This window comes from Alexandromys fortis, unplaced genomic scaffold, assembly GCF_014885135.2.
Source record: "Alexandromys fortis isolate MF-2015 unplaced genomic scaffold, M_Fortis_MF-2015_v1.1 scaffold_225, whole genome shotgun sequence".
Lineage (NCBI taxonomy): Eukaryota > Metazoa > Chordata > Mammalia > Rodentia > Cricetidae > Alexandromys > Alexandromys fortis.
The window spans coordinates 743,841-753,775 of NW_026068119.1; the positions used below are offsets into that span (position 1 = coordinate 743,841).

A 9,935-nucleotide genomic window follows, 5' to 3' on the forward strand; every position below is an offset into this window, starting at 1 on the left:
TTAGGCCCTGCAGTGTCATCACTGTCAAAGTCAGGTTTTAGCATAGGGTTCCTAAGATGATGTCCCAGAGCCTAGACCAAGAGCTGATTGTTTCTCCACGTTAGCCTCTACTTATTTTATTCTTATTTTAACAAACTTCTGGTGGAAATTTGGCATTTCCCATTATTACAAATATAGGAAGCAGAACCCATGTTCAGACACACCTGTGACTTTGTCATCAAAGGACTTGTACAGATCATTACAGGTCCTGTAGTAGTAGCTTTGTACAGATCTAAAAATTAAATTACAAGCTCTACCTGCAGTCTGAATAATTTTAACTGTGATGTTACTGTATTGAGCCTGCCAGTAAGTAGATCTTGCAATTTATTACCAATAAGGAATGCATATTACCATCTCACACTATAAACAATGTAATACTCCTGTTTTCATGTTAACCCAGACTTGACGATGAGAATCCCAGAGCAGAGGTGGCCTCCAGATGTGGAGACAAATTAAAGATAAAATCTTCAGTTCCCTGGTAGGGGTAATGCGTTTGAGAGAGCAGTGGAACCCACATATTCTAGATATGGTGGTCCTTCTTAGCAAAAGATACTCAAGGTAAGCAAGCCTCATATTAAGCCTAGCAGCCCAGAATCCAGGAAACTCCAGGGCATATCTAAGAAGACAAAGAGGAAATAGGTCTGGTAAGAGGGTAAGGGAAGGGAGTAGAAGCCAATTGTCCTACACTAAACATCAGGAAAGAAGTTGGACTTTTGCCCTTAAACTAAACAATACTTGCTCATGCCTGTAATTCCAGAACTTGGGCAGTTGAGGCAACAGAATGGGAATAAAAAGTAAGACAGACTGGACAACAGTAGAAGATTTTGTCTTAGAAACAAACAAAATATATGTTGCAAGCATCCTACCACTAAGCTATATCCTCAGCCATTTTTAATTTTTTGAGTCAGGGGTTCAAGCAGTCTTCCCTTAAATTTTCAATCCTCCTGCTTCAGCTTCCCTATTAGCTGGAATTACAGATATCAGACATGAGGCCACATTTTTTTTCATAACAGGATTTCTCAGACCACCAGCCCCCAAATCATGACACAGAGGCTTATTATTAGTTATGAATACTCGGTCTTAGCTTAGCTTGTTTCTAGCTAGCTTTTTAAACTTTCCTATTTCTCTTCACCTATATTTTGTCTTAGGGTTTTTTACCTTTCTTTCATTCTGTATGTTCTACTTTCCTGTTTCTTCAATGTCTTTCTGTCTGGCAGATGCCTGACTGGCTGACCCGTGGCATCTTTCCCTTTGCCCCCTATATTCCTCCTCTTATTCTCTCTGTCCGCCAACCTTGCCTATCCCTTGCCTACCTAGCTATTAGACATTCCATTTTTTTATTAGACTAATCAGGTACCTTAGGCAGGCAAGGTAAAACATCTTTACATAATTAAATAAATGCAACACATTTTTATAGTTAATATTACACAACATAAACACATCTCTACATAGTTAAACAAATGCAACATAGCTTTACATAGTTAAAGTAATATCCCGCAACATTAACAAGTGTAACACATCTTTAAAGGTTAAAGTAATATTCTACAATATTTTTCTTTAAGTTTAGAGTTTTGTTTGTTTTTAAATATCATTTATTTATTTGTTTATTGTTTTTTGAGACAGGATTTCTCTATAGCTTTGGCACCTGTCCCAGAACTTGCTCTATAGACCAGGTTGGCCTTGAACTCACAGAGATCCATCTGTCTCTGCTTCCTGAGTGCTGGGATTGAAAGTGTGCACCACCACCACCCGGCTAATAATATTTATTTTTAATTTATGTGTATGGCTGTTTAACCTACATGTATGCCTATGAATGGTGCAAATGTAGTGTCTGGCCAGAATAGGGCATCAAATCCCCTGGAACTGGGCTGGTTGTGAGCTGCCTTCTGGGTGCTGAGACTCAAACTCTGATCCTCCAGAAGAGTAGCCAATGCTCTTAACTGCTGAGCCATCTCTTTAGTTCAAGTTGAGGGTTTGTTAAATAGATAAGAGATAGTCCTGAATTGCAGAGTTGAGAGCCAGAGTAGAGGAGGTAACACTTGTGACTGTTAGGAAAAGGACAGTAATAAACTGAGTATAGCATATGTTAATTCCAGCACCCAGGAAGCTGAGAGAGGAGGACTGCTGTGAGTTTGAAGCCAGCAACCTGGGCTATGCAGTGACATTCTGTCTCAAAGAAAATAAATATTTTAAAATAAATGTGTATTTTTTAAAAATAAAAAACCTGGGTGAGGTAGTTCATACCTGTAATCTCAGGAGGCCAGAAGATGAGGCAGGCAGATTATCACCTGTTTGAGACCAGTTTGGATTATAAATTGAGTTATAGTTAACAGCCTGGACTATAGAGAGAAACCCTGTTTCAAGGGCAAAAGAGATTACTATGCACCAGAAACATGGATACAGGCTTCAAGAAAGAACTGCCAGGGCTGGAGAGATGGCTCAGCCATTAAAGGCAAGGCTCACAACCAAAAATATATGGGTTCGGTTACTAGCACCTACGACTGTCTCTTCACCCAATAAGAGAGAGAGAGAGAGAGAGAGAGAGAGAGAGAGAGAGAGAGAGAGAGAGAGAGCAAGCTGCAGAGAGAAGGAATTAGAGTGAGAGAGAGAATTCCATGGTATGTTTTTGGGGGTGGGTGGGGTCAGAGTATAGTTTTCAAGAGTTGGTTCTCTCTTTCCACCTTATTTGAAGGCAGGGCCTCTTTTGTTTCTGGCCACAGCACTGCACACTGGCTTGTGAGCTTCTGGCTCTACCTCTCATCTTGATGTAGGAACGCTAGGGTAAGGATACCCCACAAGGCAAGTGTTCTTACCCAGTGAGCCGTCTATGCAATCTGCAGTCCGCATCTGAGCCTTTGTTGGCCATAACACGTAAAGACACTCGGTGCGCCAGCAGTGCTCATGTTCTCGCCTGACCTCCAGCATTGGTGTGGGGGACTTTCTCCCTGGGGAGGTCTATTCCTCCTCGCTGGACTTTTTGTGACACCTTTGGTACATGGACTCTGCTCAGCACACATGACGCTGGGCCACTTCTGTCTGCTCTACCCACCAGGTGACTCCTCTGGAGAGTGAGGCCTTTTGTTTGTCTTTGGNCAGAATATTGTATGCATAATAAATAAATAAATATTTAAAAAAAAAGACAAAAACAAGTACTGTGGAACAATCTTTTTCTACACTATGAAAATTTATTACTTTCATTGGTTAATAAAAAGCTAATAGGCTGGTAGCTGGGCAGGAAGTTAGGAAAAAAGTCAAACTGAGAATGATGGGAAGAAGGAGCACAGAGTCAGGAGAGAGATGCCAGCCAGCTGCATAAATAAGATGTGTTACATCTGTTTATGCTGTGAAACATTTGTTTAATGATGCAAAGATGAGTTGCATTCTCTTATATTGCATTTGTTTAACTGTGAAGCTGTGTTACTTTGCCTGCCTAAAACACTTGGTTGGTCTAATAAAGATCTGAACCGCCAATAGCTAGGCAGGAGAAAGGATAGGTGGGGCTGGAAGGTAGAGAGAATAAATAGGAAGAGAAATCTGGGAAGAGAAGATCGGGAAACAAAAGGAAAAGGAGTGAAGGACTCCAGGGACCAGCCACCCAGCTACATAGCAAGCCACAGGGTAAGAAGTAAAGAAAGGTATACTGAAATAGAGAAAACTAAAAGTCCAGAAGCAAAAGGCAGATGAAATAATTTAAGAAAAGCAGGCTAGGGGCTGGAGAGATGGCTCAGAGGTTAAGAGCATTGCCTGTTCTTCCAAAGGTCCTGAGTTCAATTCCCAGCAACCACATGGTGGCTCACAACCATCTATAATGGGGTCTGGTGCCCTCTTCTGGCCTGCAGGCATATACACAGACAGATAAATAAATAAATAAATAAATAAATAAATAAATAAATATTAAAAAAAAGAAAAGCTGGGTGGTGGTGGCACATGCCTTTAATGACAGCGCTTGGGAGGCAGAGACAGGAGGATCTCTGTGAGTTTGAGGCCAGCTTGGTCTACAGAGTAAGTTCCAGGCACAACCATCTGTAAGATCCAGTTCTAAGGGATTCTCTTCTGGCTTCTGTGGAATTACATTAGTATGGTGAAATAGACATACATGCAGGCAAAACATCTACACACATAAAATAAATAATTTTTTAAAAAAATGTAAATAGGATTACTAAAGACGTAACATTTGTACCTTTCATACTGGGGATATGTCATTAGGTTGTGTAGTTGAGACACTGTGCCTTCAATCCTTCTCTCTGGAGTTATGCTACTGACTGAATGTGTGCATTTAGGCTCACTTGTTTGGGTTTTGATAACCAGGGGTTTTGATGTGGGAGTCCCCTCTGTATGCTGTGAATACCATTGGTTAGTAAAGAAACTGCTTTGAGCCTATAGCAGAGCAGGGCAGAACAGAGCTAGGCAGGGAACACTAAACTGAATGCTGGGAGAAAGAAGACAGAGTCAGAGAGAAGCCATGGAGCCACCAGAGACAAATGCACTGAAACTTTTCTGGTAGGCCATGACCTTGTGGTGATGCAGAGATTAATGGAGACAGGTTAAATTAAGATGTAAGAGTTAGCCAATAAGAAGTTAGAGATAATGGGCCAAGCAGTGATTTAATTAATACAGTTTTTCTGTGTGGTTATTTCAGGAGTCTGGGTGGCTGGGAAATGAACAAGTGGCCTGCAACAACAGGGTTCCTTTTTTTTTTTAATGACAGGTGTGCATCTCCATACCTGACAATCAGATATTACATTGTAAATTTAAATTTTAGATCAGACATAAGCCACTATGATTGTAATTCCAATAACACAGGATACAGAGGCAGGATAGGTTCAAGGCCAGCTTGGCATACATAACAAGTTCAGGACCAGCCAGGTCTACATAGACAAACCCTGTCTCAAAATATATTCTTATAATTATGTAATATGTTGGTTATAAGGTTCCACAGGAGGCAGGCATGGTGGCCCACACCTTTAATGCCAGCAATAAGGAGACAGAGGTAGGCAGATCTGTGAGATTGAGGCCAGCCTGGTCTACATAGCAAGTTTCAGCACCATCTAGTGATGTGGGAGTGTCTTCTTTCTATCTGTTGCTTTCATTGGTTAATTAATAAAGAAAACTGCTTGGCCTGATAGGGCAGAATTTAGATAGGCGGAGTAGACTGAACAGAATGCTGGGAAGTGAGCCAGATGCCATGATATTTCTACCCGAGATGGATGTAGGCTAGAATCTTTCCTAGTAAGCCACCACCTCGTGGTGATACACACATTAATAGAAATGGGTTAATCAAAATATGAGAGTTAGCCAAGAAGAGGCTAGATATAATGGACCAAGCAGTGTTTAAAAGAATACAATTTATGTGAATCCTGTTCTACTACTTTCAGGCAGGAGGGACAGGCTGCTCTGGTGTCATTGCTAGAGGCTCTGATCCCCTGCCTTGGCGGCTGCCTGGGCCTAACTGGTCCTTTACCCACTTTTGTCAGTGCTCTTTCTGGTTTGGAGTCTATCATCTGGAAAGGGCTCTGGCTCAGAAACTGTGACATTCAATTGCTCTAACATCTTTGCTTGTCTATAAACTAGAGTTTCTAAATACCACCCAGTTTCTCCTCCTCTGCTCCAGTTCACTTGCTGTATTTTCTCAGGGGAAATACATTGACAGTGTGAGGGTTCTCTGTTTTAAGGTCTATTAAAAGGCCCCATTGTTGGTGGTGGTTTTTTATCTTACGCTTTTGAGGGCCCGCCACCCAGCTCCTAAATAATCACACAGAGACTTATTATTTCTTATGAAGGTCCAGCCTTAGCTTGGCTTGTTTCTAGCTAGCTTTTCTTAAATTATCCCAGCTACCTTTTGCCTCTGGGCTTTTTTTTTTTATAACCTTTCTCTATTTCTGTATCTCTCTCTCTCTCTCTCTTTTTTTTTTTTGTTTGTTTTTCGAGACAGGGTTTCTCTGTGGCTTTGGAGCCTGTCCTGGCACTAGCTCTGTAGACCAGGCTGGTCTCGAACTCACAGAGATCCGCCTGCCTCTGCCTCCCGAGTGCTGGGATTAAAGACGTGCGCCACCATCACCTGACATTGTATATCTTTTCTTTACTTTTTATTTCATGTCTGGCTGTGTGACTGGTTGGCTGGCCCCTAGCATCCTTCTTTCCGCCTTTTCTTGTTTCTTGATCTTTCTTGCTTCCTGATCCCTCTTTTTCTCCTTCTATTTATTCTCTCTGCCTGTCAGTCCCACCTATTATTCTCTTCTGCCAAGTTATTGGCCATTCAGCTCTTCATTAGGCCAATCATTTGTTTTAGATAGGCAAAATAACAGCTTCACAGAGTTAAACACAAGCAATATAAAAGAATGCAGCATATCTTTGCATCATTAACCAAATGGTTCCACAGTATAAATAAATGTAAATAACCTTAAAATAATATTTCACAACACATTGTCCTGGGTGGTGGTGGCACATGCCTTTAATTCCAGCATTTGGAAGGCAGAGGTAGACATATCTCTGTGAGTTCGAGGCCGGCCTAGCCTGGTCTACAAAGTGAGTCCTAGTACAGCCAGAGTTGTTACACAGAGAAACCCTGTCTTGAAAAACCAAAGGGAAAAAAGCATGTCCTTAATCACAGCACTATGGAGGTAGAGGCAGGTGGAGCACTATGAACTGAAGGTCAGTCTGTTCCAGGACAGCCAGAGGTACATAGTGAGATACTGTCTCTGAGCAAAAACCAATGTAGATATTTAAAACACACACATACACACACACACACACACACACACACACACACACACACGCCTCTGGTTTTGTGACTGTGTGACTACAGGAAGTAGAAGGTTATTTGGGGCTCCACCCTTTGGGTAGGGAAATCCTCATTGTCTTCCTTTAATTTGGTCTAGATTCCCAAACTCAGACTTTACCTGATGGTATTTGGTTTTAAAAGGCCTTGAGATAAGTTAGCCTGGAAAATCCTACAAGTGAAATCCCACCAAAGGGGAAGGTTGTTCTAATTTGTAATAAAGATCTGGGAAATGTCGCTCCATGCATTTAAAGCATCTAGGACAATAAGCAGGATTTTTATAGTATATAGAAGAAAAATAACAGCTTAGGCACCAAGAGAGACAAATCCAAAGTCCTCAGGAAATAAAAACTTCCAGAGCCTTTTAGAGGCTATGAACTAGAAGGTGAAGACACTGTGGATACTGTTTCACTTTTATTTACTTTTTTTGGTGAAAATTGTTGGTGAAACTTGAGGCTGAGAATTGGGAAGATGGAGGTTTTTTTTTTTAAACATTTTTTAAAACCACATTCTTTTTGTAACCACAGAAGAAAAGGGCACACTAGGCCTTCTCATGCCAGCCAATCAGGAGAAGTCTTGCATCTACAGAAATCACAGAGACTTCTTGAATGCACAGCCAGGAAGGCTGATGTGTACTTTTCAAGGGTCTTTTTCTGAATTCTGAATAAACGGAACACTGCCAATCTTTTCTCTGCTCTTGTCAAAGATGGAACTAAAGTGGAAGGAAGCCCTTTTATATGTGGTTATGGCCAGCTGCCTCTGTGTAGCTAATACTTACACTGGCATTTTTCAACAGTGTCTTTATAAAAGTGGGCTATGAACACTATGGTGAAGCACTAGTGGCCAGCCTGTTGACCTTCCTAGCCCATGCCCTTCAGCTCAATCATTAACATAGCTTACCTGCTCCTGGGAGTGTACTGGCCACAAAGAAATGCCAGCACCACTAGATGCCCCATAGAGCTGCAGAGAGCTCATTACCTGAAGGATGTCTTTGCCAGCATGATCCTGATCTATGGCCCTGTTCAGAGGCTGTGGGTCTGGACCCAAACGTACCTCACTGTCATGCTTGCCCCTCACTTTGCCCATTTTCACATGGCCAATGGTGTTGTTCTTTTCCCTATACAGAGGTTGGATGCCCTGGTTGTTGCTCTGTTTTGAATGTCAGTCCTTGTCAAGTTACAACCTTGTCCTTTGTCCATAGAGGTTTGAGATGGCATTGGGTGCTCATGTGGTAGCAGCTGTTGGAGAGGTCCTTTGCCCCCATAGGCAGTTCAGTAGTTAATCTCCATAGCCACCTACTTAGCTCTGGGCCTGCTGTCATGCCTGGCTCTTTGTGGTCCTCAAACTGTGGGGCCATCAGCTTTTATAATGGCATCTGTTCCTGCGCCTCACAGACCACTTCTGGTCTAAGGTCTATGATGTTCTCTAGTTCCACTTTGCATTTTTGTTTCTGACAAATGCAAACACTTGCCCATGACCACGTCTAAAGAAGAAAATGTGCTAAAGTGTGAGTAGACCATGCCTAACGGATGAGTCTTGCCATGCAAATGGACTCTGAAATACAATTCTCCATCAGGGTTGGTTGCTCTGATTGTGCCTTATATGAGGACTCCATAAGAGGCCGGCTGGGCCTCAGATTGGTTCCAGGTGTCAATACTTAAAGGTTAATTAATGACTGTCCTCTCTGCAGTTTACTTGAAGACATGATGCAAAGATCCTAGAACAAAGTAAGTGGGTTTGTCAGACTGGTCTACTAACTCTTCTGTAGTTTGAAATATTTCAGAAATAAAACAGTAGGAGAAATGACTCCAGAAACTCCAATGCATTCTAGGTTAGAGAGAATATTTGTCTGTAGGATCTTCTGGGTGTCGGTTAAAGGTATAGCCTGGTGACAGCCATCCAGTATGTTCAGAGGTTAAGCATGAAACACCTGTAATACAACCATTTTGGGGATGGACGTAGGAAGAGCATGAATTCAGGGCCAGCCTGGGCTCTATGGGGCTCAATCTTAAAAAAACAAAACAAAATAAATTAGGCTTGGTGATCCATGCCTGCTACCTCAGCACTTGGGAAGTAGAGGCAGGAGTATCACCACAAGTTTCAGGCCAGACTGGAAGTCGCCCATTGGAAATACTTTTTTCTGAGACAGCATAGGTGTACATGAAAATGTTAAAATGCATTTTTGGAAACGGGCTCTCTATATGCTGGTATTAAAGGCATGTGCCACCATACCTTACAAAATGTTGTGTTGTACACTGTGTGAAGATGTGTTTCTGTGATTGGTGTAATAAAAAGCTGAGTGGAGTCCAGTGGTGGTACACGCCTTTAATCCCAGCACTAGGGAGGCAGAGGCAGGTGGATCTCAGTGAGTTCGAGGTCAGCCTGGTCTACAAGAGCTAGTTCCAGGACAGGCTCCAAAGCTACAGAGAAACCCTGTCTCGAAAAACCACACACACACACACACACACACAATCTGAACAGGCAATAGCTAGGCAGGAGGTATGTAATCGGAGGCTTTCTGTTTCAACTGCCTGGTCCCAAATAACTGATTCAGAGGCTGAATATGATTGGTTGATAGCTCAGGCTTGTTACTAGCTAACTCTTAAACTTAAATTAACCCATATTTCTATTTATGCTTTGCCACATGATTCATGGTTTGTTATCTCTTTTTCTACATGTCTTGTTTACTCAGTGACTTTCCCACCTAGCTTTATCCTGTTCAGCTATTGGCCAGTCAGCTTGTTTATTAAACCAATCATAGCTGCATATATTCATACAGTGTGTAGAAGGATTATTCACAACAGAGGTATACGCAGGACTTCTGGGCAGAGAGAGACCTCTGCCCAGAAGAAGGCAGCAGAGTTGGCAGCTAGACACAGAGGAAGCAGAATGGGCAGTATGGAGATGAGATAACAGCACACAGCAGAATGTAGATTCGTATAAATGGGTTAATTTAAGTTATAAGAACTAGTGGAACCGAGCTTTCATAATTAATACTAAGTCCCTATGTCATTATCTACCCTCAGGTTTGGTTTAATGTCCTTAGAGGCTTAGGCCACCTAAGGGTCATGAGTCTGTCACCATTGGAGAGACCTAGAGTATGCAAGTGTCAGAAATT

The 9,935-nt window shown here is 42.0% G+C and overlaps 1 protein-coding gene across 1 annotated transcript; it reads left to right on the plus strand.

Moving 5' to 3' along the window:
- Positions 1-7,523: 7,523 nt before the first annotated feature.
- On the plus strand, positions 7,524-8,294 carry Tmem187 (transmembrane protein 187). The gene is given in 6 exon segments (XM_050124990.1): positions 7,524-7,604; positions 7,606-7,683; positions 7,685-7,887; positions 7,889-8,096; positions 8,099-8,146; positions 8,148-8,294. Coding segments are annotated over 6 exon segments (765 nt in total).
- Positions 8,295-9,935: the final 1,641 nt, after the last annotated feature.